This window comes from Acipenser ruthenus, chromosome 5 (genome assembly GCF_902713425.1).
Source record: "Acipenser ruthenus chromosome 5, fAciRut3.2 maternal haplotype, whole genome shotgun sequence".
Taxonomy (NCBI): Eukaryota; Metazoa; Chordata; class Actinopteri; order Acipenseriformes; family Acipenseridae; genus Acipenser; species Acipenser ruthenus.
Window position 1 is genome coordinate 9,496,990 of NC_081193.1, and position 27,628 is coordinate 9,524,617.

The following is a 27,628-nucleotide window of genomic DNA, read 5'->3' on the forward strand; positions in this document are numbered from 1 at the left end:
TCCATACAAAAACAAAGCTCATTTATTAGCATACTGGAGCACATTTCTTTGCTCATACAAATCATTTATATTAATTACACAGGAAAAAAAGACCTGCGCCAAATACAGTGTTGTTGTTGTTGTTGTTTTAAAGCAATATTTATACAGTACAGTATAGCTATAAGTGCATCGAGGCAGTTTCAAGTGTTACGTAAGATTACCCTCTTCATTTAAATGATCAATCAATCATACAAATATGAGAGAGAGAGAGAGAGAGAGAGAGAGAGAGAGGTAGAGGTAGAGGTAACAGGAGTAGATATTCTTAGAAATTGTGGGTCAGCTTGATAGGTCTTGGCCATTCACAGCATTTAAGTCTGGCTTACTGTGCCCTCTTCAAAATCAGGGTATAAACTTCTAAGAAAGTGCTCATTCAAACCAAGCGGGGTTTTGGGACCAACAAAAACTATATAGGGGGCTCCCGAGTGGCGCATCCAGTAAAAGCACTCGCTAGAGTGCAGGATGCGCTCTATAGCCTGGACGTTGCCGGTTCGAGTCCAGACTATTTCACAGCCGACCATGGACGGGAGCTCCCAGGGGGCGGTGCTCAATTGGCCGAGCGTCGCCCAGGGGGAGGGAGGGTTAGGTCGGCCAGGGTGTCCTCGGCTCACCGCACAGCAGCGACCCCTGTAGTCTGGCCGGGCGCCTGCGGGCTTGTCTGTAAGCTGCCCAGAGCTGCGTTGTCTTCCGACGCTGTAGCTCGGAGGCGGCTGCACGGTGAGTTCACAGTGTGTAAAGAAGCGGGCGGCTGACGGCACACGCTTCGGAGGACAGCGTGTGTTCATCTTCACCCCTCCCGAGTCAGCGCAGGGGTGGTAGCGGTGAGCTGAGCCTAAAAAATAATTGGGCATTTCAAATTGGGAAGAAAATAAAAAAAACGAATTGGCAACGACTAAATTATTAAAAAAAAAAAAAAAAGTAAAAAAAACTATATAAAAAGACTACTACAAAAACAACCAGGAATTGAAAGATACAGTTTTAAAATTGGCAGAAGATTATTATTATTATTTGTTTACTTAGCAGACACCTTTACCCAGGCAACTTACAGAGACTAGGGTGTGTGAGCTATGCATCAGCTGCAGAGTCACTTACAATTACGTCTCACCCGAAAGACGGAGCACAAGGGTGAGATGTTGTACAAGAATCAACACAGATTGTATCAGAACATTGCAATCATCTGAAGGGGTCATTGACAGTTCAATTAAATCAAATTAAAAAGTTGCTTAAAAATACATGAGCTAGTTCTGTGAAAACCAGTGTCTGATTTGAACACAAACCTAAACTGTTTATTTCCCCCAGCATCGGATTTGAAGATTACAGTAACAGGATTGAACTTTGCGATGCTACTTCAAGATCCTTGTGGCATTACCCCAGAGAAATGCTTTTTATTTTTTTGTACAAGTGCATGCTAAGAGATGACTTTATCTGCAGTAAAAGTGTTGTTCATGCATTATGTGGATGTCCTGATTGGAGTGGTCATCCGCATTGTCATACAGCAGAGAGAGGCTTTTTTCAGTTTAGAAAGGCACTAATGATCTGAAATCAGACATTGATTATTATATTTGGAGGGTGCATTTGGCCTAATATTAAAAAAGGATTTTTTTTTCTTAGAACGTGTTAAAAATGGTTAATAATAACAATATGTAATATGAAAGATAATTACTTTTGTGTATCTCTATTTTGGTTCTCTATCAAACCATTATTTGGTTGTTTCTCAGAAATGTAGTGACCCTCCAGATGTATTTTAACTACTAATAAAAATAACAAAATGTACACTAATATAATAGGCAGCATGACAATACATTATACAAATAGTACACAAAGTATGAAATGGGGGTGCTGACTAGATTACCTATGTAAGGTCGGGGAAGTAAGATTCACTTATCCCCCAGAGGAGACCACTGCACAGGCATGTGCGAAAGGAGGAGGAGGAGGAAAAAGCAAAAACACTAGACCGGGAAGGTGTGTGTGATTGGGGTTTAAATAGGAAATTGGCAATGATAGACAGCAATGAAGGGCCCCAGCTCCCGCCCCCCCGAATCTCGCTCAAAGGCTAACATTTAACATATTGAATTGCATACCGCTTTGTAGTTTTCCCCATATACAGTACTTAACGAAAAACTGACAAAAATTGAAAAATGTAACATTTCTAAATGAAATACTGTACATGAAACATGAAATACTGTACTACTATTATGGCTTCCGGTAGGCTTTTGCACCACATTTTGTAGTTTCTTTGATTATATGATGTTAAATAAAATATAAAAATGATGTTCATATTTTTTTTTTTTTTTTTTTTTTAATTATGGTCTCAGTCCTAAAATCTGAGGTGATGTAAAACTGTTGGCCATAGGTGTACATCATTTTGGAGACCTTATATCCCTTAAACACATTTTGTTTTGCATTTTTTAAAAAGTATGTATTCATATATATATCACCATATTTTTTAAATAGTAAAACCCGCATTATGTCCATTACACAGTTAAGTAAATACGTACACTTCCTCCAAACTAAAAGAAAGATGGTGTTTGGCGAGTGCGAGGCTAGCACTCTGTCTCCTTGCTGCTGATGCGGGCTTGCCGCTGCAGTTTGAAGGACAGAGCCTTGCCGCTGCGGGTCAGGGGGTTGTCGGTCAGGTCCTCGAAGGACTTGGCTGCCGTGCCGCTGTTGGGGAAGTCCTCTTGAAGCATGTCCTCGTCGAGGTGAGAGTCGCTGCTCGGGTCCTCCTGGATGGTGGCCATGCGTGGCAGGTCTGGTTTGGGTGCCACCGAAGCAGAAGGTGGCCCTGTGGTTAAGGGCTGTGTGTGTGAGGGTTGGAATCGGCCAGCCGACTGGGAAGGGGGCTTCAAGATGCGCACAGAGGCAGAGTCCATGCTGCTCAACATCTCTGTGTTCTGCAGGAGAAAAAGAAAACAGCGATAAATTCCGTTTTCAGTTTAGTGTAGTAACATCTGTATTCCCACCACGTGTTATAAAACACTGACATAAATTGTGCTATTATATTTTAGTGCTACTAAGACGATTCAAAATGAAAAGTGATTCAAAACCAAATTGGCAACCCTTTACAAATAAACGTAATGTTTGATTTAACAAAAAGGGACTGTGGCCAATGACTTTAAAGTCAATATGAAAATAAACATAATTCAAAATTATTAATCCAAAAGTGATAAATTATTTTTATTTATTTATTTATTTATTAATACCCTCAATAGAAAAAAAGTGTATGTCATAGCCTTGCCATTGCTTGTTCATGGTTCTATACAAAATAAATCAATCATTCACACAACTGACAAACCTATAGAAGACTGTTAATACCACAAACAGATGTATTCAGTATTCATCAGCCATCACTCGTTCCTGAAGACTTTCACCAACACCCCCTTAAACAAGAGTTAAATCGAGGGATTCTTGGAACTTACGCTTGGATAGAAAAGCGATTTGGTGTTTTCCTCGTATTGCCTGTCGAGTCTCTTATCCTAGATGATGGAACACAAGCAGTATGTAAAAACACAGTATACTGGTACAAGGACATTAAATAACTTCACAGAACATAACCAGTTTGTATACATCACTGAATGGGTTTCTAAACTGCACACAGCTTTCCGGGGTTGAAGGGGAAAAAAGGACCTTAGCGGCTGAGCAGGGGTTCAAAGCTAGATCTCTTTATCTGAAGCATACGATCAAAATGCTTCTAACATTAGTTATGTGTTTCAGACTAGTGGTTGTAGTGAGTATGTCCCAGACAACCTAATACAGCAGAAATATAAAGCCTCTATGGATTAGAAGACATTAAAAGGAGTAAACCAGGTGTTTTTTGATTGAATTTCAATCTGTACCTACCACACAATGGACGAGAATACTGAGTGGGATCCACAAAATAAGAGAGAAGACCACCACAGAACCCACAATATTATCTTCAAGGAATTTTGCTGCAGGAGTTGAAAAAAAAAAAAAAAAAAAAAGAGTTTAATGTCTGGGAACTGGTACAAGGCCATGATAAAACTGAGCACAGACCACTTGACTTGACAGCTGTAGACACTGGGATATACTAAACCTCACATGTAGAACAGTGATGATCTCGCCGGTAGATGCAGTGGGCATTAGCTGGTACAGAATACGCCTCTGGATCTGCATGCTAAACCACTGCTATTGTCAATTACTGAATAAGTCATTCTCATTCTCATTGTACCAGTTTTTTTTTTTTTTTTTATTTATTAGTGTTATGGCTGTTCACATTCATGCAAACTATCTTCTATTAAAACACACACCACGACAACTCACCAAAAGTATTGATATCAAGTTTTTCAATGAAATCCCAAAATCGCTCAACGGCATCTTGAACTTGCTTCATACATTTGCCCTGTAAGGAATACAATGAAGTCATGTTAGTATTTTCCAAGAGTGCTAATCAGGGTTTTCGTTTTTGTTTCTCACCTCTTGTTAGCACTACCAATATCACCGGTCCCGTTTCTTCTGTTTTATATATTTTGGTTTGCTTGTATTTCACACTTAATTTTGTAATATGCAGATATTTCAAAAGACAACACTATAGATTAAAAGTTCCTGCAGAGTTCTGCTGCTTCCTGATGCCTAATCACTTCATGTGTTGTAGTTCAAACTACAAAAGGTCTAGCTGCAAATCAGACATAATCTAGAGCAAAAGTACCAGAACAGAGTTGTATTAAAACACTGGTAATGGAACTTAGCTGAGAAAAGCAAATACTAAAGCTGTGTACCAAGTGGCTACCACATTAGATCAAAGATCACTGTAAAAGTTACCAATGTATTTAGAAAGCAGGGATTATACGGTATATACAATCAGCACTCGCATATCCGACCCTATAAAATTTTGACACCAGTGACGGTTAAGCGCGTGTGACGCATACCTGATTATTTCATTTTGGCCCATTCCAATCCTTTTCTGTTTTTCAGGGAACACAAAAAAGATACAATAGCAGAAATACATATCTGAAAGGACTGTTTTAAAATAAGTAGGCTTCCATTTAGATGTACTGTATTGGTTTTGTTGGTACAGTACTATATTTTCAACATAACAAGTATTTTAACATTGACGAGATGGGCTTTGCATCAAAAAACTGGTGAGTCGGAAATCGCGTGTGACTGGTAAGTGCATTAATTTGTTACATATATATATAAAATGGGGATTGATTTTATTCTTAATACAAGGGTGGTAAAACACGACTGACATGTATCTGGGTAACGGATATCCGAGTGCTGACTGTACCGAGTGCTGACTGTAACCCTGCTAATACAACTTCCTGCGGTTGACTTGTGGAGTGTAAATTGCCTTGCTGTATCATGATGCAGTGTCAACATTATAAAATCATTATATTTTTTTATCTCTATTTGGAAAAGGAGACCGCATAGGAAAAAGATAGCCGAAGTTACAATAACTAACCTTAAATATGATCGCTATTAATATTTTGTTTAAAACAAAAAGCCCATTTTTGTAAATCTACAGCAGTTTTATTGACAAAATAAGATTGTGCATTTGTTTCTGTAAGTTACCTGTAGACATGCAGAACATTTGATAAAAGTCAAACTTAAGATCGTGCTTTATGTTAGATAGCGATGAGGTTTTCCCAAATGCTCTGTGCAAGTATTGACTATAGTAAATGTTAAATAATATTTAATGCTCAATTGGCAGGTATTGTTTTTTATAATGATTTATTACACCAGTATTTTTCATCAGTTAAGTGCCGTTTAGTTTACTGCAGGTAGTTTACATGTTTACAAAAAATGTAAAACGTGGCAGCCTTACAAGTGGGGCACACAAAACAGTAAATGAATGAGAAGCAAATAAATGGAGGACAACACTGTCCTTGGAGGGGCCTATTACCAGACTATAGCTGTCTGTATCAGACAGCTTTTTTTATTTATATATTTATTTATTTATTTATTTATTTTTGAAACAGATACAGAATTGCGCGCAAACTGGAAGAACTTCACTCACTGACATTTCAACTTTATTCATATAAGATGATAGGGGCCCAGAATTGTATGTTTGCCTAAGGCCCTGTGATGGGTTAATCTGGCCCTTCCTCTATATAAAATATAGCACTGTCACTCACGCTTCCGTCACAGAATCCTACAGTGCAGGGCTTTCCTTTGCGCAGGAACAAGAACTGTCCAGTATCTTCATAAGGCTTGCACACTCCATTTGCATCTCGGCAGCAAACTTTACAAGAGTTATCCGTCTCTGTAAATACAGAAGGAAATAGCATCTCAGTTGTGAATATGATCAGTATTAGCCAGCATATGAAACAAAGCCGTCTTTTTCAATGTAGCTCAAACTTATGCATAGGAGCTCCCAGGGGGTGGCGCTCAATTGGCCAAGCCCAGGGGAGGGAGGGTTAGGTCGGCCAGGGTGTTCTCGGCTCACTGCGCACCAGCGACCCCTGTAGTCTGGCCGGGCGCCTGCGCGCTTGCCTGTAAGCTGCCCGAGAGCTGCGTTGTCCTCAGACGCTGTAGCTCTTGGGTGGCTGCATGGTGAGTCCGCAGCGTGAAAAAAAGCGGTCGGCTGATGGCACACGCTTCAGAGGACAGTGTGTGTTCGTCTTCGCCCCTCCCGAGTCAGCGCAGGGGTGGTAGCGGTGAGCTGAGCATAATAAAAATAAATCGGCCATTCCAAATTGGGAGAAAATAATAAAATAATTGGCAACGACTAAATTTACTTAAAAAAAAAAAAACTTAATAAAAAACTTATGCATAGGGAGTCTATATTGCACCAATATATAAACAACTATTAAGATCTGTTCGATTAATGCAAAGCCATTTTCTACTTAATGGTCCTTACCATTACAAGCACAAGACTTGAGCGACTTGAGCCCCTTGAGCCCCTCACAGAACGGGATGCATTGCCCACGCTGGCACTTCCCCTTGTCAACACAGGTAATGTCATCGGCTGCATTAGCTGGAGGAGGACATTCACTGCTTGTGCCTGAAGATTTAAAAGATAAAGAAGGCAGTAGGAGAAATGGTTTAAAGCAGGCTCATATATACCTAGTGCCCTTGCTTGATAACACAATGCGACATTAAGCATTGGATATATTTTAATACAAAGATCTACCACACAGATGTTACACAGAAGACAAGGCAACAAAGAGAAGGGCGAGCGCTGTCTGTGGACCCACCATGTAAAGATGGGCCGTCACAGCTGGCTGCCCTGTTTTGTTGTGAAGGAATTTAACAGTTCTAAAACAGACACTGATCTTCCCACTGCAGTGGCTGACCTGTGCAAGCAGATTCTCCTTTGCAGGTGGCGTTGATGGCTTCTTGGCAAACCTTTCCAGCTTGGTCAAACTTGCACGCCTTGCAACAGGGACTGTTTCTGTCACTGGGGAATCAAAAAAGAACAGGTGCCACTAAGTCAAAATGGGTTTGTTAAATTACTGTCAAGAAAAGGTTATTTTTTCTTTTACGATATCAACAACCAAACTTTTAACCAAAGAAATCACAGAATACAGTTGTGTACAAATATCTGAAAGTGTCAGGTCTTTAACATCTGGAAAACCAAACAGTCACACGACCCAAATGTGGCAGCAGTCTTCTGCCAGCTTTTACCTTAGGATTTTCCATAACACTGAAAATATATAGATAGCATCTGAATTTTTTTATTATGCAATATTAGCAGTTGAAGCAGCACTGGGATACTTAACAATAGTGCTCTATTATGTAGTGCTGGCACCATTTCACTGTCTAATCAGCGATTCCGTTGTACTGTGTTTGTGAAGTTCTTGAGGTCCTGCTTCTTTTACAGCTGTGATGAGCCATGAATCATTCTGTTTTAATATAGGAGCAAGTAGTTGCTCTGCCGATAACTACTATGGTTATGGCCTGTTAATTGAATTTAGGCTTGGAATTTTACAAACTGCAATGGAAAAGGAGCCCCCATAAAACAATCAGATGTGGTTTTTGCAGGTTGCTTGTATATTTGTAAATTACAGACTCCAGGTTGCAGCCGATGACATGACTGGAGATGAGAAGGGGTTTAGTAGGTTAGCAGGAGACCCTTACCTGCACTGCACGTTGGGTTTGAACTTGCAGCTGGACGTGCAGCAGGGGTCATCATTCAAGTGCACGATCCCTGGGTCACATTCCTCTTCCTCGTCCACGCGAGAGTTGCCACACACTCTGTTGTTTCTCTCTTTGAAGCAATCAGAAGCCTTGCTGCTCAGAGTCTTGCCAATTGACTTAATGCTGCATTCAGAAAATCTCTGGGGGTTGGGAGACATGTGAAAACCATTGCATTACACTGACAAAGCCTGAAATTGTTCAGTTTTCTATATACTTCCTAGTCCCCTTAGTCTCAAATCTCCTTCCTCTCATCAGTTTTATTATCACCATATTAATCCTGTTGTCCAGGTGTCACTATTGTGTGCCACTTCCTATTTTTCTAAGCTGTACAGGATTTGACATCCAAGATGGACCTTGCCTCCTCCAATAGCTGTGAACAGTTCACAGGGCACTAGCCCAGAGAAAAGGGTATTCTTCATACAAGCATACAAAACACAGCAAAGCAGAATTTCTTCTTCCTCTAGACAGTCAATAAAGACTTGTTTCTATCAAATCACTACTTAGATGAAAACTAATATCCCAGTATATTCTTTCCAGGATGAATTTTCTCTTAACTGAAGAAGCAAATTGAGGAAAAGCTCTTTGAAATGATTTACTAATCTACTAGCATGGCCCATTATTCCTACTTGACAATAGAAACGTAGCCCAGAATGTAAACCGTTTGTCAGCAAGTTCCTTAAAATCAGAGGGTTGCTCCACAAACATTATCACTTGATTCCACTGTGCATGGACACTTGGCTGAATTTAGCCATCTTGATAAAGTGTCTTTATAGAAATAAGAGCCAGCGACATCTTTGGATGAAGTTTCAATTTGTTTTGCAGGAAATTCTCTGTGGAGGGTCCTGCACCTCACTAATATAGAGACACTGTGGCTGATCTAGTCTACATCACTGCAGATGTCTATGGCAATATTTGAGCAATTTCAATAAGAACCACTCAGAATGATTGGGAAAAAATCATAAAACAGGTAAGGGAACAGTAAAAACAAGTAAGGAAATGCAATTTGAAGCTGCTTACTCTAAGTTTACTGTACTAGTGAATCTGATTCAATGCACACAAGCATGACAAAGGAGCAAGTACCTTGTTATTCTCATGATCTCCACTGACTGCGATGGGGTACATCAAATACTTCCCTCCGTTGTCATCACTGGGGGCACAGTGCAAGAGGTTATCAGGGTCGTGCTCAGCTCCGAAGTTGTGGCCCAGCTCATGCGTTGTAACCAAGTCTGCTTCCTGTTCAAAAAGACACACCCAAGTCACTGAAATTCCAAACAATTGGGCAGGAGGGTTATTCTACACAAATCTCAGAGGGCAGCTCTTCACCATTGGAACATTTAATTATAGAAAAAACATCAGATTATAAAACTGAAATCATTTGAAAATGCTGAAAAAAGTACACACCTCTACAACAGTATTACAATATCATATTTTTGTATATACTGATAGTTATGTTGCACCTTTATTTTTTTAAACAAATTAATTATGATTGTTAAAATATTCATACAAGCTATTCTCTCTGCCTATACTAACTTTGTATTGAAATGCAACACATACAATATTAAAATACACTGAACATGTTTGATCTACTTTTTGTTTTCTTCATTCTCACATACATTGTCTGTTTGCATCAGTTTAACTAACCTTGGTAAGAATGGTTTTCCCATAGTTCTTGGTGCTGGTCAAGCCTGTGTTCAAGTAGATGGATTTCCCCAAAGCTTTGAAATTATACGCTGAAAAAAAAAAAAGAAAAAGTGCAAGAAATGTAGCTAACTTATGTAAATACACAGTCACACATGAAACACTTTAAAGACTACAAGTAGATGAATTTAATTTAATTTAATTTAATTTAATTTAATTTAATTTAATTTAATTTAATTATCATAGGCTAAACCCAATACCTAGTCAAGCAGCAAATTCCTAGATAGACAATTCCTGTCAACCACAATTGAAATCTATGCATGCAGTCTGATTGAACAGGTGTAGACTACATTGCTCCCCTCTACGGTGCTGTCTGGAGGACTGCAGGGTAATGTGGAGAAGCACACATGGCCATTTCTTGTGCTGTCCTGTACTAAACAGAAGGGACTTCAGTCTCCAGTGCAGAAAACCTGCTTCCTTCTTACCGTTAGGACAGATGCCTCCAAGTGCATGTGTTTTCGGAGACCCAACATATGCCAGTCCCAGGGTTCCCTGGTCAAAATCTTGGTATGTGAACAGATGGGCAAGGCAGACATTAGAGGCCTTGTCTGCAATATCTATACTAAATTGCTGAAGACAAAAATGGACGAAAGATATTATGCAAGGTACCAAGCAAAAAAAAAAAATAAAAAAAAATTTGAGAGTTAAAAAAAACAAAACAGCTTGGCTGTTCTCAGTATTAAACAGGAAGTTAGTGAAATGACCTGGAACATTCTGCAGTAGTGGTTCTCTCACAGTAGTTTACGGCTAGAACACTAAATAGCTGGTACAAGCAACCAGACCATAACAAAGTTCCAGGACTGAGTAAAACAGAAATGCTACTGCAGTAGTATTTTTCCTGCAATATAAATTTTGAACACATGACCACTCAATATTGATTCTCCTTAAATTTGCTGTATTTCCCAAAATGTCTTTTCAGATCTAAAGTTAACTGAATTGGGACCTTTGTTGGAAATGAACAGACTGTAAATAGAAGGTCACTGAATTTTTTATGTGATGCATACTACTAATAAACAAACCACCCCTTACACACCCCTTCATCTGCCTACTGACTGAAAATCGACCTATCTGGTAGCAAGATTTGGAAGAAGCGATACGTATCTGCTATCTTACAGAGATTAATGGTAATATTGGTGCTAGAACCACTGAAACCTAGGGTGCACCGATAGACTATCAGCATGGCACTGATATAAGAAATAATCGCAATCGGCTATCGGCAGTTTTTGTTATTTTCGCAGATAATGTACACCGATATTCATGCTTGAATTTCTTCCAGCACAGAATTTAATGTTCGGAATGGCGTGCTTACTAATAACTCAAGAACACAGAAACAGTAATTTTCCTTGCAGTACTGTGTAACATGCGATCAACCTCTCAAAAGAGCAGTGTTTGGAATTTTTTTTAAATATCTGAAGACAATAGGATAGCTCAGTTGTGTCCAGCAGAACAGACGATGCTACATTAAATCCATTGATGAACTGTGAGTTGAATATGATTCTGATGCTTTTAATAATAATAAAAAAAAATCCTACATAACATTGATGGTTTAAGTTATTATTATTATTATTATTACACAATGTACCAGTACCTTTAGTAATTTTTGTTGATCTTGCTTAATCTGCATTGGTTGCGGGTGTATTTTTTTTTGGTTAAGTGAACAATGTAAGTTGTGCTGCATTTTTAAGCAGTGTGTATTAAAATAGGAATTTAACGAACGTTGTTGAAGTTGACATTTTTTTTCTACTGTACAATACAGATAGAAGTTATAATATGCAATGTCTGACAGCAAGTGACTATAAAAGTTAATGTCACCTTAGATTTATTTTTTCTACAAAACTTTTTTTTACTCGTACAAATGCAAAATGTTATTTTTGTGTGACTATTGTAATGCATGCATATGGTATGTAACTGTCCATTGTAGGAAATAGTTTGACACATACTAGGTATAATATCAACAATACTGCCATAGATAGATTTAAGGTCTGAGGACAGCCCTTATAATAACCAGGGGGAATATGTAATGATCCCTTATATATTAATCCCAGCTCTGCATTTTTAAGGTTTGGGGCTCTTGAGAGACTGACATCAAACCATCTCCCAGTGAGTGTGTAATGAAGGGAGTTGAACAAGTAGGGCATGGCAGTTAATAGCTGGGATATCAACAGATTATAAAAAGCAATGTAACCTGAATGTCTTTCAGAGTTGGTACTAAATACCTGATGGTGAACTCTTCCGATACTATGTACATATTGACTATCTGTGGCTTGCGTACCCGATTGTGAGCACGGGGTAACGAAATATGGGATTAAAAATAAACTGTGGCCTTCAGAAAAGTCTGGACTTTTGTGTATTCAGTTTAGTACTCTTTCCTACAACGTTACTCCAGCAGAAGCCTTACACTATGTTGCAAAACAAATGTATAAATTGCTGACAAGCATACAATATAATACTAAGTTATTCTCTGTATTCATTTTCTGAAGTAAATGAAACAAGTAAACGATACCAGTTTATTTTTGTCATAAAAACAACAAGTAAACGATATCGGTTCATTTTGTATCGTGTACTCAGGTTGGGAATTAAAAACAAATCTCTCATGTTGTTTGCAACCAACATGGTTGTTGCTCTCCAGGAATTTACCATTTTTAAAATCATGCTGATGTACAGTAGCCTACATATACTGTATGATCTCTCTTTCTTACAATAGCTATGATTGGTATTGAACTACAGGTATTTACCACGGTTCTTTAGTTTTTAACTAATTAATGTATTATTTCTTCCCAAACTTATAATTGAAATGCATGCATGTTGATAACCAGTCTCTTTAAAATGCATTAAAATCACTCAACTGAAATACATTAACCCAAAACTTGTCTCTGTAAGTTGCCTTGGATAAAGGCGCCTGCTAAATAAACAAATAATAATATTCCAGTTTAGACTTGCTAACCTCCAACAGTTGCTTCACATCCCATGCGTCCTTCTGTTCACCCAGATAGCTCAGATTCATATTGTAATGCTTCTTGCCCGTTTGAGTGGGAAATTTGTTGACAATAATCTAAAATTGTGGTTTAAAAAACAAAAAAATGAAAACACCTTAGTATCTTCAAGAAAAGACATATTTTGAAACCTCTCCCAGAAAGATTGCAGCATGCATACACTTCACATGTTTCCTAAGGACCGAATCATTTTTGTTGTTCCTAGTACCAATCAGAAGTTCTCAGATTATCTTGGGTTCAGAGAGGAATGATTCTAATATACAGTCTCCCATGAAATTAAGATGAAACACTTTCACTTAAGATAAAAAAACAAACATAAAATACATTTTAACTCTCCTAAACAACAGCAGAGTTGTACATTTTATATAGTGGTTTCACTTTTTTTTCTTTTTAATATAAAACAATTCATCTGACTGGTTTTATTCAGTTACCATTTTTTACAACCTCAATAAATCTGAACCGGTTCATAAAAATCGTTAAGTCTGAATAATTGTATTACTACTGTAAAATTGTTAAACCAACATCTCCCATTGGGAAACCTCCAGAAATAATTACAATAAACCCCAAGAACATTAAAATATATAATGTACGGTTTTTAATTTACATTTTTGGATTTCTTCTATGGGAAAGTGAAAACAGGAATCCCTTAAAGGAGTTATAAGCTTTCATGAACAACAGGGAATGATCAGTAAAGTGCTCTTATTACAGACCTGTTCTATTTGCACACCGTATCCTTGCATATTATAGTCCCAGGTTGTGTTTCTATAAATGTCATCCACTCGATCAATAAGTTCAATCTGTGAGTGTTAAAAACAGAAAAACACAAGACTTGCTTTAGTATCAGACATGTTTCAAAAGTACAAAACATAATTCTATAATTACAGCCACTAAAGGGCTAATTATTCTTTTATGGTATCCAGTTTTGCACCAAACAAAAAATACCAGGGTAGCGCACATGAAGCCAGTATCAAAGGTCTTTATCTTACGGTTAACAAATAGTCATAAGAACATAAAATTGATTCCATATTAGGTCACAGGTCAAAGTTAAGGGTAGCGTTAGATTTTGCCCAATGAGATTCAAATGGTTTATGAGGTATTAGCAGTTAAAATACAAGAAGATAGAAGCACAACCCAAGGGGATTGCTGAATAACAGATACAGAAAACAACTGCAGACGTGTGTACTCTCAGAACAAGTGTTGCTCCAGCACAGGTACAGGCTTGGTGTATTCCGGGGGTCTTACAAGGTAGTTGATAGTGGTGCTCTCCTCGCTGCGCCCCATGTTTTTGAAGAAGCGGTAGTCTGCCACCACCAACAGCTTACAGGTATTCTTTTTGGGATCAGGGGTGCTTTTCTGCCTTTTCGCTCGGCGGAGATGCTCTGCACAGAAACAGACACAAGTTATGAAAAGGGAATGGAACAAGGATACAACTCTAGTCGTAGTTTTAATTGCATTTAACACTAGAGGCCCCGGGGCAGTCATTTTTGCAGTATTTGGTTTTAAAATGTAATTTTCTCCAGTCATGTAACACGTATGGGGCTGTGTGTTCGTGTACCTTTCTGTCCGTATGTATTAAATATTCTTACAAAGCATGAAATGCGGGAGTTCAGAAATAAAGGAGAAACATTACATTATACCTAAAAACCCCGGGAGCAATCACATTGACGGCCACACAGAAAACAACTGTATTATGATTATACAGAACGGTATTCTACTTTATTATTTTTATTTACTAGTCCGCAATGTGTTTAGCTGTAGCAGCAGTGTGGAGTGTCATGGGTTCAATCCCCGGTGGGGACACTGCTGCTGTACCTTTGAGCAAGGTACTTTACCTAGATTGCTCCAGTAAAAACCCAACTGTATAAATGGGTAATTGTATGTAAAAATAATGTGATATCTTGTAACAATTGTAAGTCGCCCTGGATAAGGGCGTCAGCTAAGAAATAAATAAATAAATAAATAAATAAATAAATAAATAATAATAATAATAATAATAATAATAATAATAATAATTAGATTAGTCTGTACTCTCTGCCCGAGTGAATGACTGACAATCAGCTTTTTTTGCAATCAGCCTTTTCAAAGGCTGGCGCCTGCTTGCCAGCTGTGCTGTGTTGGCCAGTCAATTAGATCGGGACTAGTGAAAATAAAGCGTGGAGAAGCGCATTATCTGTATTGATTGTGAACAGCCTTAGACTCAAGGTAAACGAGCACCATTTCGAAAAAAAAAAAAAGAAAAAAAGAAAAAAATAAATAATTTAAGACTTTTTTTATAACTTCTTGTGCTGTGCGCTTCTGTAAAATGTTTTCTTCTCAGTTTATTTATCTACGTTGTTCAGTTGCTTTTGCGCATCTGATAATAAACCAATTTCTCTTGGTATCGTTTTATAAACATGTATATTATAAACTGATGTCTGTTCAGATGTTTATTTATTTTAATTTATTTACATTTTCTTGTTTTGATTTGTAAAATAAATGTTCATTCATTCATTCATTCATTCATATTATATATATATATATATATATATATATATATATATATATATATATACACACACACACACACACACACACACACACACACTACCAGTCAAAAGTTTTAGAACACCCCCATTTCTCCAGTTTTTATTGAAATTTAAGCAGTTCAAGTCCAGTGAATAACCTGAAATGGTACAAAGGTAAGCGGTAAACTGCCAGAGGTTAAAAAAAAAAGTTTAGGTTACCAAAAACTGAAAAATAATGTACATTTCAGAGTTATACAAAAAGGCCTTTTTCAGGGAACAAGTAATGGGTTAACAACTTACAGCTGTTCTGCAGCAATGGAAGTAAATTAAGCCTTGAAAGTTGATGCTAACAATTCCTACAGGTGTCCCAACTTTTGTTGATTACTTACAAACCCTCTGTCTGTATAAAAGCAGTGTTGGAACAGACTGTGTTACTACACCCTTTTAAGCATTATTTGGACAGTATTGTACTGCAGAAGTAGTACATTGCTCTCATAATGGTGAGAAAAAGGCAATTAACAAAGGAAGACAGACAGACCATTATAACCCTTAAAAGTGTAGGTCTTTCCTTCAGAGAAATTGCAAAGAAAGCCAAGGTGTCAGTGAGTACAGTTTCCTACACCATCAAAAGGCACTTGGAAACTGGAGGAAACTCTGACAGGAAGAGGTCTGGCAGACCCAAAGCCACAACAGAATCAGAAGACAAGTTTCTGAGAGTCAACAGCTTGCGTGATAGGCGGCTCACAGGACAACAGCTTCAAGCACAGCTTAACACTGGTCGAAGTAAGCAAGTCTCAGTTTCAACTGTGAAGTGAAGACTTCGGGCTGCAGGTTTGACAGATCGAGTGGCAGTAAGAAAGCCATTGCTAAGATGGCAAAATAAGAAAAAGAGGTTTGCCTGGGCCATGATGCACCGCCAGTGGACTACTGAAGACTGGAAGAAGGTCTTATGGACCGATGAATCAAAATTTGAAATCTTCGGTTCATCACGCAGGGTTTTTGTACGCCGTCGAGTAGGCGAAAGGATGGTTCCTCGGTGTGTGACACCAACTGTCAAACATGGAGGAGGAAGCGTGATGATCTGGGGCTCTTTTGCTGGATCCAGAGTCGGCGACTTGCACAGAGTAAGTGGCACCCTGAACCAAAACTGCTACCACAGCATTTTGCAGCGCCATGCAATACCCTCTGGTATACACCTAGTTGGTCAGGGGTTCATCCTACAGCAAGATAATGACCCAAAACATACCTCCAGGCTATGTCAGAACTACCTTAGAAGAAAAGAACAATACGGTAGGCTTCAAATCATGGAATGGCCAGCACAGTCTCCAGACTTAAACCCCATCGAGCTGGTTTGGGATGAACAGGACAGAAGGGTGAAAGCAAAGCAACCTACAAGTGCAACACATTTGTGGGAACTTCTGCAACAGTGTTGGGAAGAACTTTCCGAACAATATTTGATTTCCATTGTAGAAAGAATGCCACGAGTGTGTTCGGCTGTTATATCTGCAAAAGGTGGCTACTTTGATGAGTCAAAAATTTAGATTACATTTTGTTAAACAAAACGATTCCATGATTTCTTTTTTATCTCCAATTGTTTATTTGTTCTATGCTTTAATTTCAGAGTACATTGAGACATTAAACTGCGTAAATTTCAATAAAAACTGGAAAAATTGAGGTGTTCTAAAACTTTTGACCGGTAGTGTGTGTGTATGTATATATATATATATATATATATATATATATATATATATATATATATAAAAAATATGCTTCAGTTTTTCAGGTGTTTATGTAACATACTCAATAAAAAAAAAAAAAAAAATTACACCAACTCTTTCTCCTTTCGTTATACTATTCACAGTGTTTTTGAATATAGCCGTCAGAAAGACTGCTGCGGGGCTTCTAGGTATGAGTATATCTCCAGTCCTTCTAGTGTGAATACTTCCAGGTTTGTGTCTTTTCAGTAATATTGTCTCAACACAGGACAAATGGGTATTTAAAAAGAACCCTCCCCTCACACACACTCTTCTTATTGGAGAGCTGAAGTCTACCACTCATATTGTGGCATAGTTTATACTATTTTACACTCAATACATTTGTTTTTATTATACAAGCTGAATAAAACTAAAAGCTACTCAAAATTGTTTTAAAAATAATACCAGTTCTAAGACAACACTCTCAACACAATAAAGTATGTGCATTTTAAAAAATGACTGACCTATAGCAAGCCATTTAATTAAGTATTAGACACGCTTGCCCATCAGTTGTTGAGAATCTATAAGCAGAGATGGGCTCATTGAATAGCTGGGTTTTCATGAGCTTTACTTGCAATGAACTAGATTAGATGCTGTGTCTACCTAATCAATAACTTGACAAAACACCTTTGAATTGGGTTATAGATTTGGATATAGATTTATGTTATTAAAGAAATGGCAATAGAATTGTTTTGCTTATGACGGATCCAAAATGATTTCGATCATTTAATAAAAGTAAAATGTACCAGTTAGTACAACACAGGCTTGAGGGAGCAGAAATGCTCATCAATTCTTCAAAAGACACCAACCTTTTCCGTCTGCCTCTGCTTCCCTGTACCACTCCGGCAGCAATCCATCTGTTTTAACAGAACCACAGACACTGGGGGAATGCAGACGGCCAATGTCTCGGATATCCTCTGATTTGTACACCAGCATTCTGCCATCAGGTGTTGAGTTAACATATCTCCAAAGAGGCTGGGAAGAGCAGACACGGGAATGCCATTAGAGCAGACATTTATTTATGTAGCCAGTGTCTATGCTATTAAAAAATACTGGGCTGCAATGAATTACCTGTATATTAAAACACAATACAAAAAGAACATTCAGAAATGAAACTGCATACCTCTATGTTATACTCTCCTTCGTCTGTAAGAATGTGGGCTGTGAAGTCAGTATCATCGATGTGCGCTTGCACTCGAGAGTCCTGTTCCCCTTTAAAAGAAACAACAGCCAAAATTATTAACAGAAGAAATAGAATTTCTTTACTATGCCGGCTTGAACCTTTTATATTCACTGCTTTCAGACGATCTGCCTTTTTTTCTATAAAGCTGATGGAAAGGCATGGGGTATCAATGGGTGCAAATCCTATATGAAAAAACTACACCTGGCAGTTTGTGGATGAACTAAAACAAGTCAGAAATTGTGAATGCTTTGGGAGAGTCGAGGTTCCATACTTTGATTTTAGACAAAAGCACAGATATAGCAACTGAGAAGCAGCAGCTGTTTTTCATAAAACATCTGTCAAAAGTTAGTTTACAGTTAACTTGTACTTCCTATCCTACATATTTATAAATTGTAAAAAATATATACTCTATTAAGAATTAACAATATGGCAGCAGCAACTCACTAATAAATTCAGAAATCTTACGCATAGAAGGATTGTTGTAATGTAGTTCCTGACAAATCGGGTTTCCTTACTGCGAGACCATACTTTTAATGTGATTGTGAAAACTGAAACGCTAGTAATAGCTAATAAATAATAATGGTTAGTCTGTGCGGGGTTATTATGTGGTTAAGTTATATCATCATAGTTCTATATCGCAGCCTTTTTCTTATTTAAATGTTGTATAATAATAAACCCAACTGAACTATGTAATAATATATCCAACTAAAATAGATTTTAGTTGGATATATTACACTTTTGAGTATACTATTGTGTGCTTTTATTGGATTTCTATGCTTTTTAGTCAGAACTTAAGGTTAAGTTTCTCAAGATGGTTACAATTAAAAGGCAGTGCAGATACCAGTGTTTTATACAATAGTATAAAGCAATTCTATGCAGATCACCAGTTAAGAATGCAGTCTATATCTATGATAACAACTGATGGGGCTGGAGTTATGACAGGATCTCATACAGGCTTCATAAAGATGAATATAGGCTTCATAAAGATGAATATACGCTTCTATATATATAATATATATACAGTACTGTGCAAAAGTTTTAGGCAGGTGTGAAAAAATGCTGTAAAGTAAGAATGCTTTCAAAAATAGACATGTTAATAGTTTATATTTATCAATTAACAAAATGCAAAGTGAGTGAACAGAAGAAAAATCTAAATCAAATCCATATTTGGTGTGACCACCCTTTGCCTTCAAAACAGCATCAATTCTTCTAGGTACACTTGCACAAAGTCAGGGATTTTGTAGGCATATAGTCAGGTGTATGATTAAACAATTATACCAAACAGGTGCTAATGATCATCAATTCAATATGTAGGTTGAAACACAATCATTAACTGAAACAGAAACAGCTGTGTAGGAGGAATAAAACTGGGTGGGGAACAGCCAAACTCAGCTAACAAGGTGAGGTTGCTGAAGACAGTTTACTGTCAAAAGTCATACACCATAGCAAGACTGAGCACAGCAACAAGACACAAGGTAGTTATACTGCATCAGCAAGGTCTCTCCCAGGCAGAAATTTCAAGGCAGACAGGGGTTTCCAGATGTGCTGCCAAGCTCTTTTGAAGAAGCACAAAGAAACGGGCAACGTTGAGGACCGTAGACGCAGTGGTCGGCCAAGGAAACTTACTGCAGCAGATGAAAGACACATCATGCTTACTTCCCTTCGCAATCAGAAGATGTCCAGCAGTGCCATCAGCTCAGAATTGGCAGAAAACAGTGGGACCCTGGTACACCCATCTACTGTCCGGAGAAGTCTGGTCAGAAGTGGCCTTCATGGAAGACTTGCGGCCAAAAAGCCATACCTCCGACGTGGAAACAAGGCCAAGCGACTCAACTATGCACGAAAACACAGGAACTGGGGTGCAGAAAAATGGCAGCAGGTGCTCTGGACTGATGAGTCAAAATTTGAAATATTTGGCTGTAGCAGAAGGCAGTTTGTTCGCCGAAGGGCTGGAGAGTGGTACACGAATGAATGTCTGCAGGTAACAGTGAAGCATGGTGGAGGTTCCTTGCAAGTTTGGGGCTGCATTTCTGCAAATGGAGTTGGGAATTTGGTCAGAATTCATGGTCTCCTCAATGCTGAGAAGTACAGGCAGATACTTATCCATCTTGCAATACCATCAGGGAGGCATCTGATTGGCCCCAAATTTATTCTGCAGCATGACAACGACCCCAAACATACAGCGAAAGTCATTAAGAACTATCTTCAGCATAATGAAGAACAAGGAGTCCTGGAAGTGATGGTATGGCCCCCACAGAGCCCTGATCTCAACATCATCGAGTCTGTCTGGGATTACATGAAGAGAGAGAAGCAACTGAGGCTGCCCAAACCCACAGTTCTCCAAGATGTTTGGGCCAACCTACCTGCCGAGTTCCTTCAAAAACTGTGTGCAAGTGTACCTAGAAGAATTGATGCTGTTTTGAAGGCAAAGGGTGGTCACACCAAATATTGATTTGATGTAGATTTTTCTTCTGTTCACTCACTTTGCATTTTGTTAATTGATAAATATAAACTATTAACATGTCTATTTTTGAAAGCATTCTTACTTTACAGCATTTTTTCACACCTGCCTAAAACTTTTGCACAGTACTGTATATTTAAAACAAATTGTAACATTGTTGAGATACTTGTGTTGGAATATTATTTCAAAATTGTACAATGTGACAAAAATAATAAAATTAAACATCTGATGTGTGGCCAAAAGTTTCTCACTGATAATTTACCCTTTCTCAGTCAAAACGGCAAGTTTCTCAGTATCTATAAAGCTTAGAGGGAACGCTGCCCAGTGGTAATATAAAGTCAATTGTGAATGCATTTGTTAGATACGGTGAGGCACATAAAGCGAACTGCTAACCAACAACGTGTCCAGTGAAGAAGTTCTGCCACTGGACAGGATAGATTTCTTCTTTGCCATTTTCATCTACCACCACTGCTGTAAAGTTTTCTGAAAAATGGTAGGGGCTTGATGTCAAATAAAGTTTGAAATGTCTGAAAAAGAAAAAGAGACAAAAAAGAACCGATTTCAACTGGGCATTTAAAATAAAATACAAGACATTTTAATTTCATAATCAGTTACTTTACTATAAAATGTAAAATGACTGCTTTGTTATAGGAGTATTTATATTGCATCTTAAAAATGTAAGCATTAGTATTGATGCATAGCAGTGTACTAGGTATCAAGATAATATAATATACAAGATCCAGATAAAACTGCACAACGGTTAAAATACTACACCACGTGTTTACCGTTACATTTTTCAGCTTACATGGGATGGTGAAATATATTACCTTTAGACCCCCATTAACGAAAACGAGTAAGAGTTTTGAACTGGCTTTGCAAAAGTATATACATAAATGTTTTCTTTAGATTAAAAATACATACCAAGGCATACACAAAACACAAACATATCCTGCAGTCTAGGAATCTATGTGATTTTTTAAAAGTCAAAACGATGGATAATAATCTCCTACTGTGACTGATGGCTGATCATAGAAGACATGTTCCCCTTTGGTTCTAGTTATAGTCACAATAAAAATAATATAAATGCATGTCAATGAATTGCACTAGGTTACCTGTTCAGGGCTGTGAAGCTCAGCAACCGCTCCATGTGGGACTCAGGCTGCAAGTCTCTTTTTCTCACAGAGTGCTGGCGGACACTGGACAATGAGAGAACATCATAGTCTGATAATACCGAGCTGAGCTGCGATTCTGAAAGAGACAGCAGGTGGTATCATGAAGGATATATTCGTGGATATCCTCCGATATAGATCTCATTAAAACAGTGAACCACACTGGCCTCTAGACCAACCGATCCACTAATCAAAGGAGAGAAAGAAAGAAATCCCATCTTGCTTGAAGAAATGGTCTTCTTATTCATTGTCACTGAAAAAGACTGAACTTCAACAGTCAACACCTTTACAATGAGATGTACAATGAACCCATAACTGTGAAATAGTACAAAAATAAACATTCACGATTCATTTTTAGTGTTGCAACACCATTTAATTTAAATTAGTGATTGCATAGTACAAATTACAAAATTCTAGACAAATGTTGAAAAAACTATGGATTTCACCTCTTTAAAAACTGCTGATACATTCGTTTGTTCCCTTCCCCTTGCCCAACCCCTATTGGGTATCCATTCAATAGAAGGGGTTTACTTGTTGTAAAACCCCATAGCCTGTGCTAAGTAATGTAATTAAAAAGTGTGACTAACTGCATGACACTAGGCTCAGGAAACCAAGTCAAATCCAATTGCTGGTTCCATGCCAAAATGTAATTGGATTTGCCAGAATTGACACACTCTCTCTCTAACACACACATATAGATTATATATATATATATATATATATATATATATATATATATATATAATGTGTGTGTGTATGTTAGAGAAAGAGTTTGTATAATTTATCCACTGCACAGAAGTGTTCTTGTGCAACTGACCATAATCTATACACATCAATTTTTTATCTTTTAATTAATGGCACTGGAGAGCTGTAGTGTACTCTAAACTTCCCTGTGCTCACTTTGTCCTCTCTATTAATATGTATATATGTGGAAAACTTAAATTAAAATATTTAAGTGGGGAAGCATCATTAATATTTTCATTCAGCCGTCCGATACCAACTGCAGTGTAGTAAAAGTTGTAGGCTTGTCGACCATCAAAAAAACTTCTGATAATGCTGATTTTACCTCCCAAATAGAGACGAACTGAAACCCAGCAAAAAGATAAAATTTTAACCAGAATAGGATAAGGCCAGACAGTCCCACTGTGCTTTTAAGACGGACAGCCCGAGTCACAGTTTATCAGCAGATCATTCACAACTCTGACAAGGGCCGTCTCGGTGCTATGTGCAGCGAATATACCATTAAGAGTTAGAATTTTTTGTAACTGAATTGCAACAACTCTATCTAGAACCTTATCTAAGAATGGTAGGTTGGAGACTGGCCTGTAGTTATTGAGGACTTTAGGGTCCAAATTGTGTTTCTTAAGCATAGGCTACACTGGAGGAAAGTGAACCATATATAATTTTTTTAAATGTGGGTATAAATAACACCAAGAACATCTTTTAATAGTTTTGTAGAAATAGGATCAAGAGAGCATTTAGTCGCTCATATGTTGAACTACAGTAGCTGTGTCAGCTCCTGTGAGGCAGTGGTGGCCAATACACCAAACACTGCGATCCATTTTGGTGGATCTCAACAGGCTCTGCGATCCACCAGTAAGCTATGACCAACAATTATTTGCAGGATTTAATATAATAGTGTCCAATACGTAAGATAGAAACAATAAAACAACCAACATAACAAACGCGCAATCAAAGCAGTTTTAATATTAAGCATAGACAGAAACTTACCAGCATTTTTCATCTGAGTCTTGAAACCTGGTGTAGGCAAGGCTCTACGGTAACTTTTTTTTAGGCACATGTGCGCCTAAGTTCAAAAATGTAGTTGCGCACGGAAAAATGTAGGGGCACACAAATTATATATATATATATATATATATATATATATATATATATATATATATATATATATATATATATACATATACACACACAATTTTGCTCAAATTTATTGAATATATACAAATCTTTTTTTCCTTGCATCAACAAAATTATAACGTATAACTCCCCCCCACCCCCCCCACCCCCCAAACCCCCCAAACTTAAATGATTTTTAAGTGCCTGGTAGCATCTTACTCAGAATGTGCTACTTGCCCGTTTATGGTAGCGGGATGGTCTGGCTGACGTTACTGGATGTATGCCTCTCTGCACATTGCGTGTCGCTTTGAAGCATATACTTTTACATCTGAAGTTCTGGCTCCCTGTTAAAAATGCAGTCTGCCTGCCATCAGTTCACCTGCATCCTTACAAAACGTGCAAAACATGGACTTTTTATGTTAACATTGTCAAACTTAAGGCAGGGAAAATCTTTTAGCCACTGTTGGTTGAACTTGTATGTTCTTTTGCTACTTACAACTGTAATCACGCTGTAACTAAGAGCCCTTCTTGGAGTTCCCTGTTACATACATCAGTGAAATTGCCAGGATATGGGATTTGTAGTTTCTAATGTGCGATTAACAGTGGGCAGTGGACACCAATAAACTACATTCCCAGAGCACATTACGATTGCGCTATGAGAGTTTAGATCCGACTTGCTTTGTTTTGTTTTATACTTTCAGCTGAAAAAAAGTCTAGTTTATTTTTTATAGTCAACCTTTAGGAATTTGCACCTAAATTAAAATGTATGTTCGCACAACCATTTTTTTAGTCTAATATGCAGAAACTATTTTCATCTGTGCTACTGGACGACACAGAAGGCTCTCCCCATCAGTAACAAAAACTGCTGTGTGCTTATATGTTAGTGCTTGTTCTGATTTGTCCCAAGATCCACCAAAAACCTTTTGCGATCCACATATTGGCCACCACTGCTGTAAAGTAATCAAAGAAAAAGCCCCCTTAGTAGCCTTAATAGGTGTAGTTGGTAAAGTTGTGCTGGAGTCATCATTAATAGCAGGTGTCTGTGGAATCTCATTTCTGACGTCTAGTATCTTATTGTTAAAGAAATGTAAGAAGTCATTGCAGCTGTGAAATGAGCCAATGCCAAGGGTAGGACTATTAGGGGAAGGATTAAATAAATTTATCTAAAGTAGCTAAAGAAATCTAGGATTATTTTTATTTGTTTCAATTAAATTAGAATAATATGATGATCTAGCCAACGCCAGAGCCTTCCTTTATTTAACCAGGTGGCCCTTCCATGTGATGTAATGAACGTGCAGTTTAGATTCCTGCCATCTCCGTTCTAGTTTACGACCCTCATATTTCATCTTACGAGCTGTATCATTAAACCACAGTGAGCGTTTTTTAAAAGACAGTCTCTGAGTTATTATTGGCGCTACAGTATCTAAGACACTGGTAAAGGTGGTGTTGTAGGTATTAACCAGCTCATCTACTGATAAGGAGTCAGGGAGTGGTAATGAGATCAATACAAGAGAAAGCCAGCAGTTGAAGAATGAATTACCTGGGATTTAAAAGTACGGTCCACAGTCTGTAGATACTGGCAATATCAATCTTGTAATCCTGAATAAAATCACTAATTAACAGAGCCTTATTAGACAGATACCAGACATAAATTGTAAATTGGTCCAATCAAGAGATGTGATTGAGCAGGGGTAATAGTAATTTGAGGAAGGTTACTGTAGCACACACCTGATGGCTCTATGACAGTACAGGCAATTCACACAGACCACAATGCTGCATCAGTGCAAGTGTAGTGTTATTTTCAGGTACATGGTAAAAAGTGGTACTTTGCGCATGCCTAAACAACTTCCGATAAGAAAGCAGGGAAGTGCCCGTTCAAATCTGGTACGTTATGCTGTTTTCAGTCTTTTACATCTTTTAAAACTGAATTTAACATAGTTTCCACCATTAACATAATAGTATCATATGCAATACACTGAGCCTTGTACATTTTTTTTTTTTTTTACTTCTGCAACTTTGCAGTGGATTGTCTGTTTCCAGTTTAAGTTTGCAAAAAAAAAAAACATGATTAAATGATTTACAAAAAATATGTATAATTAATGGTAAATGTACCTGTTTGACAATAGGAAAACACCCATCAGATCGCAATTGATTGCACCTGTACCAAAATCTGACAGCATACCACTTTCTAACATTACATGGGTCAAGTTTTGTTACGTGTACCACATTGTGATGATGTACCACTTTTTAACACTACAGCAGTTCTGAGCCTCATAACTTGTGGGAAAGGGTCAAGATTGTATTATTCACACTGTGACTTTCTGTACACTGTCACTGTGAAACTGAGGAGTCACTGGTGACATTGTATTTATCTCTGGGGAGATCCTGAGAGAGTCTCAACTCATGGGCTTTATAGATTTTGTACATTTTAAATAAACACATTAACAAACAACCCCCCTTCCCCCAAAACAAACAAACAACCAGGCTTCTGTATACTAGTGTATTTATTAGTTAGGACGAATTCATTCATCAATCCCCTCACCAAAAAACAAAACAAAACAAACCAGGCCTGTTCAACATGCAAGCAAGCACATTTTAAACAATAAATAAATAAATACATTACAGCCAGTATATTTCTAACCTCTACTCACCCAACTCCTGGTCGTTTTCTAATACTTCCGACTCCAGCTCCTTTCTAGCTCCATCCACCCAAAGGAGAGAAGTTAGAAGTAGAAACGAAGTTAAAAGCAGTGTCAACATGGAATTGACAGGCGCGACCAAGCTGGCCTGAAGCCGTTTCACTTCAGCACAGACTCCTCTAGTTTTTCTTTTAGACATTGCGTTGAGAGATGTTAATTTCGTCCAATATAGATGGACTTCACCAGTCTTTGTCTTTCTATGGGTTTATCTAACTCGGTCTCCTTTCACTCCCATAGCTTACACACAATATCTGTTGGGTTTACTACACAAGCAAAACTACCCGTACGTCCAATGAAGGCGCCCACACCCGGAAGTGCAGTGCTGGGTATCGAGGATGAGAAAGTCTGAAGGCCGTGCTGAGCGGAAATGCGCTCTCGGGATTTTAGTATATTATCATATTGTTATTTATAGGATTTGAGCGAGCATGGGTGTTATGAAATATTCTTTATGATACTGAGGTGGCTGATGAGAGTAGTCAACACTAAAATTGTATGTAGATACTTTAATACTACGAAATGTTGGCGTGTAGACTCAACACTGAATGTCTCTTTATGTAACTACAAATATACATATTGTAGCTCGTAAAGAACAAAATAAAGGGGGACATACTCTCCCGTAAATGATTTGTTATGTTAAAGTGACATCTCAGTATTCTGTAGTTTACCTCCGGCCAGTGCTGTAAACAGTATGTGAAGAGGCCATTTATATGCAGCAACACCATTCTAACCCACTCGGATATATCTAGCACACTGGTCCTCAAAGTGGTGTCCGCGGCAGCCGTTCATAAATTATGGCTCGTAGTGTGGGAAAATAAATAAAGCTTTAAACACGTTTTCCAACAAAAGCGTCACAGTAGTCCGTTGACAGCGCTGCTCGCTTATGCTGTGCTTTTTACGTACTCAACTTTTTTTTTTCCTGAAGGGCCTCTGCGATACGATACAACCAATTGAATATCTGCATTTTCTCTGCTGTAGCCAGATCATAAATTAGCTGTGTGGGACATAATCTGTGTCTGTTTAAATTGCAGATACTGACAGTAAATTTAACCAATAGGAGAGTCAGATATCTGCCAAGTTTTACGCAGCTGTCCAATCATAAGCAAGCAGAGGCCGTTCACGGTATTCCGCATGAAAAGTGAAAGAACATAAGAACATAAGAAAGTTTACAAACGGTAGG

General features: G+C 37.9%; 1 protein-coding gene across 2 annotated transcripts; it reads right to left on the bottom strand.

The window, feature by feature from the left end:
• Positions 1-27,332, bottom strand: LOC117402183 (disintegrin and metalloproteinase domain-containing protein 17). Of its 2 annotated transcripts, XM_034003087.3 has the most exons (20): positions 26,404-27,332; positions 21,839-21,974; positions 21,120-21,253; positions 18,206-18,294; positions 17,892-18,057; positions 14,067-14,203; positions 13,535-13,621; positions 12,776-12,883; positions 10,257-10,401; positions 9,775-9,863; positions 9,214-9,366; positions 8,074-8,273; positions 7,290-7,393; positions 6,854-6,997; positions 6,129-6,256; positions 4,318-4,396; positions 3,877-3,965; positions 3,456-3,512; positions 2,535-2,930; positions 1-868 (listed from the first exon to the last, which is right to left on the bottom strand). In XM_034003087.3, exons 1-19 carry the CDS (start codon positions 26,588-26,590, stop codon positions 2,580-2,582), a joined length of 2,583 nt encoding a protein of 860 aa, XP_033858978.3. In that variant the 5' UTR covers positions 26,591-27,332; the 3' UTR covers positions 1-868; positions 2,535-2,579. The 2 variants fall into 2 exon arrangements, with proteins under 2 accessions (XP_033858978.3, XP_033858977.3); XM_034003086.3 differs by having other exon boundaries at positions 1-2,930.
• Between the last annotated feature and the right edge of the window lie 296 nt (positions 27,333-27,628).